The sequence below is a fragment of the Pseudomyrmex gracilis genome, unplaced genomic scaffold, assembly GCF_002006095.1.
Source record: "Pseudomyrmex gracilis isolate BER0280 unplaced genomic scaffold, ASM200609v1 scaffold_33, whole genome shotgun sequence".
NCBI classification, from domain to species: Eukaryota; Metazoa; Arthropoda; class Insecta; order Hymenoptera; family Formicidae; genus Pseudomyrmex; species Pseudomyrmex gracilis.
The window spans coordinates 748466-768572 of record NW_018020617.1 but is presented as its reverse complement, the minus strand read 5'-3'; the positions used below and the strand labels follow the sequence as shown (position 1 = coordinate 768572).

Below are 20107 nucleotides of genomic sequence, written 5' to 3'. Positions count from 1 at the left end.
AGTTCTCGAGATTTTTCGCGGTATCGGTACTTTTTATACCCTGTATAGTTATTTATATATATATATATATAGTTTTATTTTTTTTTTTCAATTTATATCTCTTTGAAATAAAAATTTATCAAACTAAATTCTTAAAAAAAAAACTATAACAATATTGCAAGATTTAATATCTTTACATATATAGGTTTACACGCTAATGTGATATCATGGAAGACGAATATCATCTATGGAAAATCCGAAATATTATTGGAAACGGTTTCATCGATAAGAGTCGCAAATTGATTTGTGGCTTATGGGAAAGTGTACTATTCTTAACGCATATAAAAGGTTTTCCCCTAAGTTTTATACTTGGTAATAGTATAATTATTAGTGATAATCAATTCTAATCGACTGCAACTATTATTATTGGCACAGTGTCAAGTGAGGAATTTCAAAAAATAGTTACCACAAAGTTTCTATTTTTTTGTGTATGTGCCTGTATTTCTTATTTCAAAAACTACATATATGTACATATATATGTATACATACATACATATATACATACATACACACACACACTAAAACAATTATAAAATAATTTCTTTGTGTTCCTATATATACGCTTGTTTATACTCCTTTGCGCTATTATTTTTATTTATTTTCATTAATAATGCATCTTTTATTTTTGGAATGTACGAGAGATTAAAAACATTTTTTCTTGAGGATAAAGATCCTGTTAAAAATTCTAGAAAAAGGTAATAGACTGTTTACGTGTTTATGTGTGTGTGCACATACACGTACAATGTTCTTTCATAATATATCTAAAATTTTTATACCTTTATTACTATATAGGGATGTAATAACTCTTTAGCAAATTGTAGCAATTCAATAACGCTTATTAAATTCTATCTCTTCTTTTCTCTCAATTCTACTAATAATAATTGAGATGTGGCAAGGTAAAGAGAGACCTTTTTCAACGGAAGACACCGCTCACATTATGATGTGATTTTGCAAGGAGATATTTATTCAAGAAACTTCTCTAAATCAATTAATTCTCTTAATTAAAAGTTTCACTATATTTCTTTCTTTCATAAATGCGTTTATTAAATTAATTAAGAGGGAGACAAATAGGAGACGGCGTTTGTCTCAAAGAACCGGAGCTGATCTTTAGAGAGTTAACTCCAACTTAATGCGCATTCTCCGTTCGTACACGCTACCAAATGCCATTGCTTGATTGTTGAGAAATTGTTTCGTGAAGAAAGTGTTTCGATAATATCAACGTATCTTTTTTGAAAGAGTTAAGAAACAGTTCGTTTGCACAGAAGATAAATTGTTAAAAGAACAAACACGTTTATATGCTGCTTGCTCGGAAAATAATTGAGACTTTAAATACTTAAGCGTATAACATGACACGTCACGCACTGTTTAGATTGATAAACCATGTAACGCGCACGAACGTAGAGATTTCTCTCACACGCATCTACCACTCTTGTACATCATTGCGCGTAATGATTATTTAATTTACAAAGTCGGAGATGATCGACTTCGTCGATTACGCAATTAATATTCGACGCAATGATCGGATGCGTCTCCACGTGTGTAAAGGAAGCGCGTTTTTTTTTCTGTATTTTTGTGTGTGTACGAGTGTGTGGAGAAATATTAGAATATAAACGTGTATGTACTTCAATTCATGTGTTCACCTTTTGCCGTGTGTAAAATTAGCACCAAACTTAAACTAGTGTTGTTTGTATCTTGTAAATGTGTAACATTTCTTGCGGACTGTTGCAATAATTGATTTTTTTTTTTACGAGGAACACCTTGTATACGTACTTATCGCGCGATATAACGCGACTCCTCTGGCGTTGTTTGCATCATTGCGTAGCCGCGCAAAAGGACAAGATAATAGAGATTAAAATACTTTCGAGACATTCGAAAAAACTGGACAGACTTTCTTGGAATATTTCAGCGAGATTAATACACGAGTATAATGCGCGCTCGCCGCACACTCCGCCCGAACTTAATGCGCATTATATTACATATATTTATTCGTACATCAGATGCGCCCGATCATAAACAGTCCCACACATCCGAGGAAAAAAGTCCAAGTGTTATTAATAATTATAAATCAAAAAATGCGCGGATTAGAAAATAATCTACAAAACTGATCTAAGAGATTTAAAAACTTTACGTGTGAATATTTCAACAATGATAATTTTTCTAATATACTAAACTATAAATATGTACACATAAAACACTAGTCAATACGAAGAAACGATTTAATTTTTGATACAGCTAAAGTAATACAAATACTTAAAGTTAACTTTTAACAGTTTTTTGGTCATCATGTCGGGCAAAAAAAACGATTGCAAAAATTACTACCAAAATGTGTTTTATGTAACTGTTTATTAATCAATTTTTTTCTTGGAAAATTTTTTCCTTGGAGATATGTTTTCGCGTACGCGAAATAGATATATTCGTCTATCTATCTGTATCTATCTACCTATCTATCTATCTTCTATCTATTGTTCCGCTAGCGACACTAATAAACGTGTCGATCTAAATTATCCGAGTGCGGTAGCATGCGTGTTCGCATTTTTTCTGCGTGTCTTGACAAAAATACTGCACGTAATCGATATATTTGATAAAGAACGCACATTATGTAATAATTATATAACAATATAATAATTATACAATAATATAATAATTATATAATTATATAATAATTATATAATTCGACATTGGTACCCGTATATATCTTGAGATAAGATTTCTTTAATTTTCTGTCTCCTGTATGTGTTTTTCTGTCACGCGCTAGACAAAACTAGAAGTTACTGTATTTTGTATGAGAAGAAACATTTATATTATATACTACGGTGTATTGATGTCTTTTTTTCTGGAAAGAGAAACAGAAATTTTCTTCTTTCTACAACGCGACAAAACGCTTGAGAAATACTTTTCTTCTTTGAAAGGCATCAATGCATCGCAATGTACATATTGAAACACGATCTTCGTAAAATTTGTAGTTTAATATCGTACAGAAAACAGAAAAATATAGAAAGGAATTAAAATATTTTAAAATCGAGAGATCACAGAGATTTCAACTACCAACCTTAAACGAACTTTTATCGATTTCTTTTTGTTATACTGTACACGTAATTTTGTGTATATTATGTGTTGTCTTAACTTTAGGTAATTTATTTCTAAAAAAATTAATAATTCTCTATTATTTGTGAAAATATTGTGTGACCACTTTCACATGGGCTGTTTTTGGTTTTTTTTTTTTTTTTACATCTCATATGGAGACACGTAGAATCAGTAGAATCCAGCATGCCACCAAAAAATTAGCCAAAAATGAAAGATCGATACATTACGGTCGCACTTGTTGAGCAAACAATCGTCGTGCGCCTGGGAAGATGTACATTTGGCACTGGATTTTTTTTCTCTTTTTTCCCTTTCTTCTCTCACACTTTTAAACTTCATGAAGAAAAATGTTTTTTGTCTTATATTAAACATGTATAGCACGCGCGCAATAAATTCTCGATTATGCGATTTTGATTCACAAACAACAATAAATAATAAATTAGATAAGATTATAGAGAAGAGAAAATTTACAAAAAAAGTAAAGTTAAAAAACAATTTACAGAATCCAGGAATTACAACTTTACGGAGATCTATATAAAATATCTACTGCTATTTGTAGGATTTGTTAATTTGATACCGTTTATTACTTTTGCTTTAAGCTCTAAATATATACTTTTAATTGCTCTTTGAATTCTATCTCTATCTTTGATCGCGCGAAGATTTTTCTCAGTTATTAGTTTTGATTTCAATCTCTAGTCCTTTAATGTATATCTACTACTTTTTTGTTGATATAAAATTAAAGAGCTATGTATGAAGTTAATTATATAAAGTATGTTACACATAAAAATCTATATTTAAGAAATGAATATTGAGATAAATAATCAAATTATGATAAAAATTTTATACTTTTTATCGGTTTTTGTTTCCTGTACAAATCGAGAGTTCTTTGCGGCTCGCTGATACTGATGTGAAGGAAAATTGTTTTTCTTTATTTACAAGCCTATTCGCAAGAATCAAGGGAATCGTCGTCAACATTTATTACCCACAGCTAGCCATAGGAAAAAATATACGCAGCTGTGTCCCTTATTTTTTTTTTTTTGTTTTTTTTTACATTAGTCAAACGATAGCTCGTTCGATTATGAGGAACGTCTTCATCTTCTTTGCAAATTCCGAAGATGTTTAGTAAAATTCTCGGCCCTTTTCTTTCGCAGATAATTTTCAGTCGTATTCAAAGGAACCACTATGCCGTTTTTCTACATGTCGAAAATAAAAATCGATATTTTTTTTTAGTATTTATAAGAAAAAGGAGGAGGGCATTTTAGAGTAACAGGGCCAAAAAGAGTCGATCCCGATTAGACCCTTGTCTTCATCACAAGAAAGGCTTCGCCCGACAATGATATGATTGCCCTTCGAAGTCAATGACGCGGCCGGCTCGGCCTTAGCTGTTCATGATCGTGGACCTCCTGGAATAACCGCGCCTTGTCACCGTTTCACCCTGAGCCTCGCACTCCCGCTTCACACGGTCGATTATATCTGCCACCAGTTTCTCTTCTTTTTCCCGTTGCTGTTCCCAATCTGAACTCTTGCCGATCTAAAGTAACACATTGTTTCTTGTGACAGAAATATCGAAGTAGACATCTACAAAAATGTGTAACAATTTATTATTTACAATTTTCAAAAAGCAAATCAATATTTTGAAAAAAAAAATGTATATATATTGATGTATCTGAAAAAAGTATACATTACAGCAGCAAAACGTTCAAAACAGACAATATCGACAGTACTTTCTTTCATACTCACATCAGAAATCTTGCGGAACTTCTTATTAGTAGGCTCTTCGCGATTCTCGTCGTTCTCGTTGTCGGAATGACGTGAGCTCAGGTGACCGATGTAGCCTTTGCGAGACTTGAAATACGCGTTGCAGCTGTGGCACTTGAAGAGCGGCGCTGGCTGGGTCACCTGGGTTGACACGTGCAGCTTGTACTTGTGCCTGTACCAACGGGTTCGCGACGGTAGCACCTCACCGCACCACTTGCAGACTACGGAACCGTCGTTTTGAATGAGGTATTCCAGCAGCTTGGAAAACAACGTTTATTGGTGTTTTTTTTTCTTTATCTCTCCTCGCTCTTTTTATCTGTTCTCTCGCTTTGCTATCGATTCATCATCATTTTCTCACGTTGTAAAGCTGGGTATACACGTAGCGAACGAACGCCGAAATGTATAGCAAATGCGAATGTTCGTTAACATTCGTCAGATGTAGATATACGCCAAAAAACAAAACAACAGAACATTCGATTCGGATCGGTTCTCTCATAAGGCGGTACATCAGAAAAAATTCGTTAACGATATGGATGCGCATATGGATGAACGTGTCTGTTTTCTGCTGTTTACTACTGTAACGAATGACTTCAGAATACAAACGCGGAATGTCCGAACGAGTTCGCGCTCGCTGTTCGTTCGGTGCTTGTTCATAGATGTATATCCAACTTAACGTCTCACATATACACGCGCGCGCGCCCACACACACGCACAAAAAAGGTTCCATTAAAATATAAAAGTTTACCAAATTATCTCTCTCAATTATTACTCGTTAATAATCTAAAAGAATTAATTGAGAGAGTGAAAGAGAATTTCTGCAAACTATCTGGAACCCTCTTCAAGATCCGTATATTGATGTCTGAAGAGAGAGTCAAAGTCGCACTAGAAGATACAACCAACCTGTTTCCGACTGATCTCAGGCTCGTTTTCAGCAGATTCCGATTTCGGCAACAAGAGATCGGGTTGATCTTCTTCCGTGCGATCTGTTAAGAAGTGGACGCCGCTGACTACCTTCTCGGCCTTAATAAAAGCGCCGACGCCAGCGGTGCTCTCGTCGTCACCGCCGCGCGTTATCGATGACGATGCCAGCGAGACCGGTGTGACGGGCGACGACGGCGACGACGAGCTACAGATTTCGAAGGTGGTGTCACTTGGCAATTGTGGCAACAGCTGATCTGTCGATTGCACATGTAACGAGAAAAAAGGAAGACGACTATGTTAAATACCGTTACGTGTGGTCTGCGTAAACGGTCTGCGCCAAAAGATTATTTTATATAAATCGCTTGTATCAACGAGATTGAATAACAATTTATATTACTTAAAAATAAGAACGATTCGATATGTTTTTGCGTATCCACAAGTTACTGCGGGATACTTGAAAGTAAAGTAGATTTTTATTAAAAGTTAATTATTCGAGTAGCGTTCTATTTTTTTTTTAAATGCATAATTATATAAAACCGATTGTTTGTCTCTTTTCTTTTCTTAATATATTTGCATGTTTGTGCAAAAATTAAGTGTACATATTTCTTACTTTGCGCTATATCATTCCTTGTCAGAAGATCATTTATAATAATAAAGATCAGCTTTTTTATTTAGTGCAACAAAGTCGATTGAAGTATATATAGTTTTTATTTTCTTCTCTTACTAAAAAAATAAAATTTGGTATATAAAAGTATATTTATAAGCTTGATTTATTAACAAACTGTCAAGTTTACATCCTAAACTCTCTCATAAACTCTTATATATGTATTCATCTCAAATATATATATACGGAGGTGGAACATGAAAAAAAAATGTTTCGTGAACGAAACACTCTGTGAATAAGAAAGGATCTAATTGGTATTGTATTCAATAGTAAAGGACAGATAGAGAAGAAACAGATTTCTCTAAACTATTGCAATATATATCACAAAAAGTTACAAGGAAACTACAAATTAGATAAAAACAAATAAAAATAATATTATTAGATTGTTATCGTTCTTTTCTTGTCACCAGGCACCAAAAAAAAAAAAAAAAAAAACAAATTATACGTATAGATACATTCGAAATGTACATAATCGTAGGAGACAAAATATGTTCGCTGCATGTGACGATAACGTGCAAACGTGCAACTTGTTTCACCTTTATTATTGTTTTCCAATGCATATTATATGTATACGCGATATACATGTACAAATGTATGAACGCGCTATGTAGCGGTGCTCTCCAGATGCGATACAATGCGCATGAGCGCACATAATATATTTCCATATATATATTTATATATATATGTATAATTAATAAATTTTTTTCTTCTTTGCAACACGTGTACATTTTGTGTAAACACTGCTCGCGAAGATGTGAGCGATTCTTTCTTTCTATATTGCAGACACAATTTCTATGTTGAGAATAAATCGCTTCAGCGGTACATCTGTGAATTTTCCGACAAATTGTCATCCTGGTAGAAAACACTTTTACGCGCGTTTGTAAAAAAAAACAGATATGCAAACCAATTGAAATAATGAAATACCTACAATTTCCAAAGTATAATTTCATATTTCTTACGAATTTCGAAACTGCGATTGAACGATCACAGAACGTTGTGTCGTAACATGCATCTATTTGACGTGTAAATATATTTTGCATAATTGCACGCACAGTTTGTCGGGGAAAATTCTGCCAATGCCCGTTTGCCGAAAAAATTATAATACACATTCTCCCCTTTCTCGCTTTTGGAAGACGTTGCGAGAGACGCGAGTATAAATAACAGATGCAATTGCATTTTCTGTATCAACTTGGTCTTAACGTTAATACTAAAAAAAAAACATGCGTATTCCACTCTTCGCACTTTCTGGATGGTGATTAGTTGCTTGTGCGATTGATAAGATATAATCAATCGCGAACATAAATTTTTTATCTGCGGAATAAAATTTATAAACAGGTCAAAAAAGATAAACAATAGTAATAAACAAATTGAACTTTTTTCCTTTTGAAAGTGTGGAAAAAGCGGAAGAGGCCGTATAATTATTATAAATCCCCCCCCTCTCTCTCTCTATACACATATATATAATACATATAACATATGTACCGATTAACGCTTAAATAAAATATCTGCATTGTGAATTGAATAATAATATAATATAATATATAAATCGCATTTCGCTATGTCTCACATTTCGCTTTGTTAAACATGTACTTTTCCTTTAAAGCCTAAACGCACCTCACGTATTTCTAACTAATACCCGCTGTGTTACAAACAATAAAATTGAAAAATCAAATAATAGATGTTAATTCGATCGTGTCAAAAAAAAAAAAAAAAAAAAAAAAAAAAAATAGCAGATTGCGCTATAATAACGTGTAGCAGTATAGTATTCTAATTGTATAAACCTAAATCTAATAGAAATAAGTGCGTCGCTACTTACGACACGTCCTGGAAAATGTAGAATAAAGGTAACACGTTTTTAAACATGCTCTTGGAAAGTTTTGCATTGAGATATCCGTGTCACATTAGCGTTATGATTAAAAACCATTTCTTATCGATCATAATAACGACTCAACAAAGAAATCAAAAGTTTTTCGTTCTATGAAACAAGCTAGATTATGTAACTACTACAAAATTACTTGTATATTAGATTCAGACTTTGCTATAACAGAGAAAATGGTTCATAACATTGCGAAAGAACAAAAAAGAATCTTAATAAATATAAAGTGTATGGAGAACTTATATCAACGTAACATCTTCGATTTATTGACTGAAAAGAGAACAAGAATTTTATGCAAATAGAAAATTGCGAAGAAAAAAATGAATCTGTCTTGCATCAAACGTGTATAAAGAAGTAAACATTAACAAACAAAATTCTAAAAAACTCCGATCTTTGGAACGAAAACCTTTTAATTAAATAACTTTAAAGCGAAATAAGTTTAGAATATTAATCAAATTTAAGACTTTTTGCGACTTAGAAATCTGCAAAAAATAAATGAACTAAATAATTTATACATACTAATTAAAAATTATATTAAAAAATACTCAAGATTTTCTTTACTAAACTTACAAGAATATAAAGCAATCGTATCATTTTCTAGCTAATTATTATTGTTATTATTGTTTCAATAAAGACTAAAGAAAAAACCTTGGATATCTCAGGCAAAACCTACCCCGGACTTCTGTTAGGAAAACAATCACACAAGCACATGCACATTCTCTCTCATGCAATATATCTCTTTTTATCTCTCGGAATATGTATATAGGCATACACATATACATAATATTAAAAAAAAAAAGAACTCCTCTTCTTCACATTCACGCATTTTATATATTCTCACGTTTCCTTTCTTTCTGCCTTTCTCTCACACACGCATATATACAACGCCGATGCGGAAGACCAAAATACTGCTTTCGGTTCTCAATGCTTCCTCAAAAGCTCGACATAATCGAATAATCGAATAATCGACAGAGACATACATTTACACGCAAGAATCATATTTCTTTCCACTTATTTAAAGACGTGACAGCCGGTGTCATCCTGCATTCTCTCACTCTCGCTCATCCTTTCTCTCTTGGTGTCAACAAAGAACTCTCGAACTGAAGACAGATCTGTTTGTTTGAGTCTTCTTGAACAAATAAAAGTAAAAGGGGAATAAAGGAAAAAAAAAAGAAACAAGAGGCTTGATCTAGCCTGTCACAACACATACATACATATCTATATAAGGTGTGTTCGTGTTGTACATGTACAATATATAAAATATTTTCTCTCTAACGCGCGTACGCTTGTGCATTTACTTAACAGTAATAATAATATAATAATAAATAATTAGTGTAATAGATTTTTTTTTATATTCAGGCTGGTCCAAAGCTAAAAGTTAATAGTAATTCTTATTGAATAATGATAAAAATAATAATAACAGCTGTAAATATAGTAACAGAAATAATAAAACTACTGCGATTTATCAATAGCAAGTGCGAGAATATTCTGTAATAGCGAAAATAATAATAATATAATTATAATAATTAATAATCAAATATTTCTATAATACACACTTCCCGTAAGAGGCAAAACGATGAGACAATATTTAAAGAAGAGAAAAAAAAATCTCAATCAAAGCTGTTATACAATATACTTTGTGTGATCTTTTTATTTTTCTTTTCTTTTTTCTTCCTATTCTTTAGAAACTATATATTGCTTTTATGATATCACTAGTGAGAAATCATCTAATGTGTGATTCTTGCGACATTTTATTTTTAGTTTTATTTTTCAGTTTTATATTTTTGTAATCCTAAACTTGTAAAATATACGATAAACGCTTATATCTGTCCGATACGTCACGTAGAACTAGAAAATAATAATCGAAGTAGAGTGACACTGTTTTTCTCAACCGTTACTAGTGATGAGAAATTTGCTAAGCTGTCACACATTTCACGGCAACATTATCTTTTCATGGAAAAACTAAAATATAAACGAAAAAAACTATAAAATATGAAACTATACGTGGCAAGAATCTACACTATGTTTTTTTCTCGCTTTTGAAGTCATAAAACCAAAAGGATCGCGAAAGTAGTTTTAAATGCGTGTTTCTTTTATTATATATGTGTAACAAGTATCACTGTGTAACAAGTATATTATCACGTAATCTTTGTTTTACTTTTTTTTCTTCTTCAAATATTCTCACAATTGCTCGTTTTATGAAGCAATAAATTTACTTATTTAACTTTTATCTATTTCTTCTCTTCTTTTTTGTAAAGTTTTGTCAGATTATATGAAAAATATAAAGAGAAGCAGGAATGCTTCACATTTAAACAAATTAAAATTAATTTTTTTCCTTAAGATTAAAAAAACAAGAAATATATATATTTTTAATTTTATAAACAATACAGTGTTGTCCCAGACAATTATCGATAAGACGGCATATCACAATGTTCCAAGATTAAACTAGAGCACATGTTTTTCTTTGTAAGCCTACAAAAAAGATATAAGTCGATGTCCGATAGAATAGTTTTTTGTTAGTCCAATCTTATATTCTAAAAACTGATAATCAAAAACAGTACCTATATTATTTGTTTGCAAAACAAAAACATGTTCCATTTTGGCCTAGAAATACCATGATATGTCTTGCCGATCATTCTGGAATATCTTGTGTACACAAGTCTACATGTACATACATATAGACGTGTACACACACAATTCATATTTACATATAATATAGATGTGTGTTGTGTGTGTGCGTTGTGCGCGCGCGCGCATTTTATGTTAATTACTAGATTAATATGGTGTATCAGATTAATATGTTATGTACACATTAATCTAATTTTGCATAATTTTAAGAAAGTTAGGTTTTCATCCAACAAAAATATACTTGTACATTTGACACCTATAAGTTAACATACACAAAGTGATTTAAATCTAAAGAACAAAATTGCGAATAAAAAAAATGTGATATATTTATTTTCTTGGGAGTATCGTTTGCAAAACCAGAAAAAAAATCGAAGAATTTTTTTTTTACTTTTCGCCAGTAGTCAATAAAAAATTTTATTTAATCGCAATTCTCGGTCAAAAAGCCGAAGTCTTTTTACAAAAAACCACTTTCTTAAAATATTTTATATCATAAAGTAATATGTACGGGATAATATAAACTCTTTAAAGAACTCGAATATAAATTCTTTTTCCTAAAAACTAATTTTTACTTTGAATCGATACTGTTTGACGATCGAGATTTTATTTCTCGTACGCTCGATTCAACAACTTCTCAAAAATATATGAGTTACAATCGTGGTGCACGTAAAAGGCGACTTTGTCCAATTCTATTTTCAGTTCTATTTTTTTATATCGACACAATTTCAAGAGTTCACTTTTCTTAAATTTTGAATAATAATACTTTTTAATTGTACTATTATTATGCACTATTTGCACACACATTTAAATGTATTTCAATCAAATTTAAAAATAAAACTAGTATAATTCATCAAATAACTTCCTGCTAGTGCACACGATAGTGTAACACGATTTCTTTTCATATGTCATCTGAACGACGAGCGAGCAAGAATCGAGCTTGTTATTGCACAGTACTATATAATACTAATATACATAGGAGGCAAAAAGGAAGATTTTCTTTACCGTCTTCGTTCTTTGTCATCGCTCCTTTTTCCTCCACTTTTCTTTTTCAAGCTCGCTCGTTCTCTCTCTCTCCTCTCTCTCTCTCTCTCTCTCTCTCTTTTTTTATTTTTCTCTCTCTCGTGTCATTTGTTATTTCTATAAAGAATTTCTTCCTTCTTATTACTCAGAGGAAGCTTTTTTCAGAGAATATTAGAGCGAATACAAATCGCGAATTCTCATCAATCATCATCGCGGGGTTGAGATGGGCTACGCGATTGGTCCGTAATCAAATTGTCTTTGTCACGGCGTAAGATAATTACGTATATTAAAGAACGATTGCTGTAGCAACAGGCAGGTGAACTTATGAAATGGAATATTATCGGTAAAAAAAAATGCTAACTTGCTTTTCTTAATAAAAAAAAACTGTTTTTATGTCAATTTTAAGTAAACACAAATAATCTGCCGATCTAAAAAACTTTTAACAACGATTCTTAATTGATTTTCTAGTTTTATTTGTTTTATAAATAAAAGCATTACATTATCTCCCGTCCTAATTTTATGTATCTTTAATACTTTCATAAACAGATAATACATACAGATAAAGACATAAGGTGTTATTTTTCTCGAAAAAATAAAATTTATCAATTTGAAAAAAATTTGGTTTTAGATTGTTTTTACTTTTAGCAATATAACTCTTTTATTAATTGTAGTTCTATTCATCCGTTGCTACAAAACTCGTTTAGGAGTGTCTGCCGCGTCTGAAAGTAGTCGTTCTCGCTGTTACAGCGACACCGAGTCGTCTCGTGTGTCTTTGAGCCGCCACCGGACCGATCGGCAGCCCGCCCCGCCCGCGCCGCTAAGCCATGCCATCGGATACACCCCCTATGCCGTGCATATACAAATTAAAAGGCATAACGCAGTCCTTTGGCATGAAACAGTCATGTACGGTTTTCATATGATTCTTCATTTTGTCAGGCCGTGAGAACTCTTTGCCACACACCGGACAGGGAAATACCTTGCGCTGATGGCCTTCGTGATAAAGAAATGCGTGCCGCTGGAAGCTGTATTTATTCTTAAAAGTTTTTTGAATATCGAGTTTGGCGCATTCAGTGCACTGATAAACGCCTTCGTTAATAGACGCGTAACGGAAGAGATTTAAACCACGCACGGACATTTCCGTCAATTGTTCGGCTGGGTCCTGCGACTGCGAGGTGGCTCGACGTCGCATACGTCGCTTCGGTACCGGACGGCCGCTCGGTGCCGACATTGCACCGGCATTGGATGACGTAGTGTTTGCGCCACTATTAGGAGTCCTAAAAGCCGGAGACGATGATGAGCTTCGAATGGACGCGCCACCCGCGCTTGTCGTCGTAGGAGTCGTACTCGTGCTTGTTGTCGTTGGCGTCGCGTTTGTAGTCGACGTCGACGACGACGTGCTCGCTCGTGAAGTGTTCGCCGACGAATCCATCGATGTCGCGGAACCTGGCGACGAACCTGAGTTCAATCCGCGGGTTTTCTCCTTCCAAGTTTCATTGCCACCATCAGATTTGTTCGATGAAAACTCTGTGGAAAGATGATAATCAGTATGTAATGTCAAGTTGAATTGACTCATACGTACATAAATATAAAATTTTTTTTTCAAGCCGAGATCACAGATGCGTCAAACTAATGTATATTCCGCTACGTCCGTTGTTATATTAATTTAACGAACGTTAGATGTGCGACCGACGCATTTGTCTAATGCTATGCAACAACAGACGTGAAATAACGTTCATTATTTTAACGCAAATATGGCTCTTCTATGTGTGTATATGTAAAATTTACTACTATATATATCGATATTTTCTTTGATAATCGATATCATTTTAACTAAGACGATACCTTCATAATATTCCGGTACGCTGCATGCGAAAAACCGTAAGATATATAGCTGATAAACAAGGAAACGGTATATTTCATATAAAGATAAATCGTCGCATGCAAGGTGACACTAAGTACTTTAATAATAACTATAAAAGTGATTGTACACGCGTAACTGATCAAAATTTAAAATTATAACTACATACAAACAATATCAACTTAGAACAAAAATAATTCTGCAATAAACATAAACTTAATAACAATATGCTTTATATAGTCTACATAAATAAAGCATAAAATATAAAATATATAAGTACAGACTATCAACAAAAGATACTCGCATTATATGTAAATATGTAAAATTGCACTAGTTTTTTAATATGTGCACGTGTGTGTTAAGGGGGGAAGTGTATATAAACTTATATCTAATAATATAATAATACAACAAAAACTCAGAGAAAACTCTTATTTTTTTCACTAACAAATTATAAAAATTTTAAAATATAAAATGAAAAGCAAACAGATCTAGAGAAAAAAGAAGGAATATAGACAAAAAAAGACAACACACATCATATAATAATATAAGATTCAACAAAAAATTATATAATACACATGTACATATACATACATATATATATATGTATATACATATATTTATTGTTTTCTTCATTTCCACAATTTCTTTGCTCTCCTTTTAAGAGGAAAAGAAAATAAAACAACAATGCGTAACATGCAAAAAAAAAAAACAGTTTTGTAAAAAATAATAAAATAATCGCTGGCCTCTCGTCACAGTCAGCTCTTTAATTATCCCGAGTTCTTCACGGCATAAAAAGATCCCAAGTCGCTTTGAAGACATCGGGACCGAGTCACTTTCTTGAGCAAACCGCGACGAAAGAAAACTTAAAGTCTAAGGATCGTTTTTCCGTCAGGTGCCTTTTCGACATCACAATCCATCAAAAGTGACACAAAAAGAATTTAAAAAATGTTGTAAAATAACACTTTCTTACAAAAACATAAATGTATCTTCTTTTATATAAAATTTACTATTTTTGGTAGTTATTTTTTGCAAGCACCTTGTTAAGAGCGCGTCTTGCAAAATTTCTTCAGAAAAACCGTCTTACGTAGAAAGTAAGAATCAACAATTTGCAAAGGATTGCCGCGATATTTTGTGTTTAAAAAAACTTTTGTGATTAAAAAAAATCCGAAAAAACTTGACACGTAGTGTAGTACTTATGTGATTCAATATGACTGATAGAATGTGATCTCAACGGCAACCACAAACGTTCGACGAGCCATGTGCGCTGAAACGAAACCTACATAAAAGTAATTTTTGGCTAAGAATAACGGTGCTTCACACATAACGAGAGCGGAGGGAAGGGGATCTTTGACATTCGTCGTATAAATAAAAATATGTGTACATACAGATCGAGCTACACATACTATCGAATCCTATAGGTTACATCAATAAGAACATCGCCACACGTGAAACCTATACGTTTCTTGCCGAAAGGAAATCAAGGTTGCGCTGTCGTTCGATTATGGCACTTTATGTGTTAATAAAAACAAGAAAAAAATTAACATTCTCTGGACCACTCTCCTTCTTTTTGTCTAATTGTGTAATTTTATATAGTAACATAATATTGTGTAAAAACAAATACACATATGTTCGTATAGCATATTAGTACGTGTCAGTCAAGTTCCGCAAGGTTCTTTTTAGGCACAGGACTTCTAAGGTGAATTGTTTGAACCACACTCGCAACGAGTGACTACCAATTCAATCGAAGTAGATAGCTGTAAACAATCTTATTAATTAATCGCAATCAGTCAATTGAATATTTTTGCATTGAATAAGCTGATCTAACCACCGAGATTTGAACTGAGGATATTTTTCAGACTATGAATCTCATTTGTATCGAGATCTTTCGACCGGTCAGATATATGTATAATATATACACATGTGTTTTGTTAATATGGTTAATAAAATGTTATTTAGTTATCAAGTAAACTTGTGTAGCGCCAATTTTTTTTGTAGTAAAATTAATTCAATGCGTTAATATAATTAAATTAAGTATGAAAATTCAATAGTTTTATAAATTACAAGACTACGTGTATATTAAAACATTTATATACAATTAAGGACACACCGAACATTGTCTCCCGAATTTTTTAAACCTTTTGTGGCCCAGAGAACATACTTCTTGCTACAGAGCAAGATCGACTGGCTTCACATGCACGATATTACAAACTCAATAATAACGCAAGAATAAGCTAAAAAAGAAAAAAAAATTACACAACGACTACTATGTATAGTCACTACATTGTGAGTGGTAGCATTGGTAGTTACCTTTCATCTCGAATCAACGGGATTAGAAAAAATGCGAAATTGTTGCCGTCTTGTGTTGACAAAAAACGCGGAAAACTGTTGATAATATTTTTACTTCCGCTTCTTCTTTGTTTCTCGAACACATTGTTACACTTTCACCGTCTTTCGCGCTCGCGATAACAATTGCACATATGTACGACAAAAATAGTTTTCATGCTTCTTTTCTCGTTCTCTCTCTTCTTCACATTATTATTACCACAATATGTTAACATATGTGACTTGTACGACTATTTGTACCGAAATGCGCAACACGCCTCTTCTTTCGCAGGATTCTTGTAAGTTTACAAAAAACGATACATTCTGTCACTTGTCGATCAAAATCATTAGATATAGGTGTAGAATATCTTGAAATTAACAAAAAGTTGACAAATTGTAAAAAGATCGAAAACGAGAAATCAAACAGCTTAATCTTCCTTCTTTTGACGTGAATAATTTACAAGAAAAGATTCAAAAGTTTTTTCCACGTACTTCGAATCTTAAAAATTAAGCGATTGAGAGCCTGAAGAAGAACTTATTTGGCAACAATTATTCTCTTAAGAGATTTGTATGCGGATTGTTCGGTGATTGGCGAGACTTAATTAAAAACCCTCTCATTTACAATCTATTGAACACCGTTTTTTCTTTATTATTGATAATCATAGTCGAACAATCAGTGCATATAAAATATACTAAGTCTACCCAGCGTCAGAAAAGATTCGTCAGCTCTAGAAAAATTCCCTATAAAATTTTTGTCCTTTCCTCTCACATCTGCTTATTTCTTATTAAATTTTTATCCTCTCGGAGAGCAAATCTCTCGCTCTCTTTTTCTCTCTCTTATATTTGGCACTGAGAATGCGATCGTCGATCCGGCCCTTTGACGAAGGGAGGATACACGTGCAAATAACAATTTATTTATTTCTTTTCTCACACATTTTGTTTCTCTCTCTCTCTACAATCTCTTTATCTTTCTTTTTTTTTTTAACAATGATGTTATTTTATGTCGCTTAAAAAAGGCACCGAACTGGGGATTACTTGCGCGTATTACAACATCGGGTCCCGCATGAAAACCATATAGTAATTCAACGCGCGTTTTTTTATCGTATTTAATTACATATTAAATATTCCGGAGATCGAGCAATCTTCTTATTTGTTTTTGTAACTATCGTTCGTCGCGCAATCGTCGATTTCTCCCCTCTTTCTTTCTTTCTTTTTTTTTTTTTTTTTTTTTTTAAATTTTTGCCCTCGTTTTCTGACGCATCGTCTCGCAACTGCAACGACGTTATATATAATAGATAGTATCAACTAGCGCTAAAATATATTCGATATAACTTCTGTTTATATATAATATATATAATATAATAATAATATTAATGATAATATAATGATAAAATCGTCATATAATAATCGCAATAATATATAATATGTATACATATAATATACCGTTTTTGCATATATAATTTTTTCTCAATTTTCACACTCTCTTTCATTCTCTCGTACTCTCTATCCTTCTCTCTATTATATTTGAATGTAATTTAATTGCAATAATAAACTATGATTCTTTTTTTAATATATATGTGTGTATGTGTGTATATATATATATATCTTTGTTTATACGTACATACATATGTATGTGTATATACATATATATATATGTATATATATATATATGTATATATATGTATTTATATATGTATATATTAAAATCTATTCGATAGTACAGTCTGCTTTCTAAGCCTCGTAAATTAAAGTCACACATTCTTTCTTTCTTTCTCTTGCTTCACTCTCTCATTCATTCTGACGCACACACACACACGCGCGCGCGCACACGCACGCACGCACACACTTTGCCTCTCGTTCGCTCGATCGATTTCTCTCTGCAATAGTCGTGCTAGAGAAACCTAAGAATAAGTGACATATATTGACTGGTGATCCCTTTTACAAAGGAACGAACAAAAAACGAGATGAAAAACTAACTTCGGCACGATACTTTTGCAATAGTTGCATAAATATAACATAATATATACTCTATATATATATATATCTCTCTGTATATATCTTAATATATTTACCACGACTGCCTCTGTTATTTTTTTCTTACATCTTCGATTTTTTCTTAAAACTTCTATTAATTAAACATATTAAGCGAACATGTTTAAAACTCAGCGAAGAAACCATTGTACCCGCGATGACAGCGTGAGAAAATCAAGGTCACAGGAAAATACAATTTTTATCGCAGTCTTGCGCTTTTTCTCGCGATACAGGGTAGAAGCAGTTGCAGACGCTCTAAAAAAGTATATCTCATTGAGTTTGGTGTGTACTTCAAAGATGTATAAAAGTTTTGTATAAAATTTTACAATGCAATATAAATTATATATAACAAAATTTAATAAAATTTGGTCATAAAATTTAAAAGCACAACGATACTTAGAAATTTTGCAATATATATAATTTAACATAAATATTAACAGAATCTAATTTGTGTCAGGATTTTACTGTCAAATATTATGTGAAACTTCTTGGAGTTAAAAAATCTACATAAATAACAATTTTTTCGAACGTCTATATAAAAAAGATATGAAAATGTAACTTGACAATGCGACGTAATACGTATCGCGATCATACAGTGGCCATCCTCGAAAAGATCAATCCCTCACAACGCATAGGTACATCTCTCTCCCTTCATTATGAACACTTTTTACAATTTGAACACTAATTTTGTACGAATGTACGCGGGGACCTTATAAATCTTACGTATCCTTTTTTTGTACCTTCAAGTTTTCACAAAAATCACTCGTTCTTCCTCGATTGTCCCCTCTATAATTGGCAACAATTGAAAGCGCTTTTTAACAACCTTAATTCTAAAAGTTTAACAACATCGAAAAGGCAACGAACGTGAGCGAATTTCTCCTCCTTTAAATACCACGAGTTCGAACGAGTCTCAAGATCAGTCGCTGAATATTTTAACCATTTAATTTTTTTTTTTTTTTTTTAAAGCGATTTATTCTGATCACGAGCCTTCGGATGCTAAGCAAGGGAACCAGAGCAAAATCGAGGATGGACCAAATGTGCTTACATGTTACAGTATCGCGTATCGCAAAGTGCTATCTGTAACTGCTTTAAAATTGTCACAAAAGGATGTGATAACGTTTGTGCGACAACTGCAGATTTGCAAAACCTTGTCGTGCCAATAAAATTTTTAAATGAGACAACAAAAATAAAAAAGAAAATCATTTTTATGATTTTTCACGATCTCGAAAAAACCTATAAACTCAAAACTTAATCTAAAAAGCAAACATCAATATATATGTATAATAGGCAGGATATTTCTACAATATTTTCAATTATTGTGTAGGATTGTATAAAGTCCAAAGCTGAATTTCGCAGCAACAATAAATAGAAAATTATGACGATGATAATTTTGCGACAATATTTATATATAAATATTTATGTATAAATGTCTATATATAAATATTTAAGGTTTGTTTTTGGTATATGCAATTTTTTAAAAGACGCGAAAAAGAAAATTACAAAACGTAGGAACGATAAAAAGCAAAAATGTTGTGTTTCTAATTTCTAGTGTTCACACCCTTTTTCGTGCTTCTCACGCAGACATCGATCAGGGTGAACCAAAGCGCTATCTCTCTCTCCTTCTTTCTCTCTTTTTTACATACACACGCACATATATACACACACGTACGTACACTCTTAGTTATTGTACAGACTGATACTGTTATTGTACAGACTGATAAAATCGCGAACCTCAAAAACTGCATACCAATGAGAGAAAACTCTGCAAATTCGCTCGTTAAACAATAGCAACAACAAAGATTCAATGTAACTAAATCTGCTTAAATTCAAGAAAAATTGCAACGTCCCAGAAAATCTTTTGCAAAACTGTCGATTATACGAAAGAATCTGTAGACTTTCTCTCTCAATAATC

At 32.5% G+C, this 20107-nt stretch overlaps 1 protein-coding gene across 5 annotated transcripts in view; it reads right to left on the bottom strand.

Annotated features, from left to right (window-relative positions):
• Positions 1-518: 518 nt before the first annotated feature.
• The window catches only part of LOC109852675 (protein tramtrack, alpha isoform-like), a 45469-nt gene continuing 25880 nt past the window's right edge, over positions 519-20107 (bottom strand). For 4 of the 5 annotated variants that reach the window (XM_020424050.1, XM_020424048.1, XM_020424051.1 and 1 more), the window contains exon 5: positions 10682-13508. In XM_020424050.1, the coding sequence (XP_020279639.1) occupies positions 12802-13508 (707 nt within the window). In that variant the 3' untranslated portion in view covers positions 10682-12801. Of the gene's footprint in view, positions 4652-4860; positions 5137-5778; positions 6054-10681; positions 13509-20107 lie in introns of those variants that run through there. The other variant, XM_020424052.1, reaches the window with a different exon arrangement.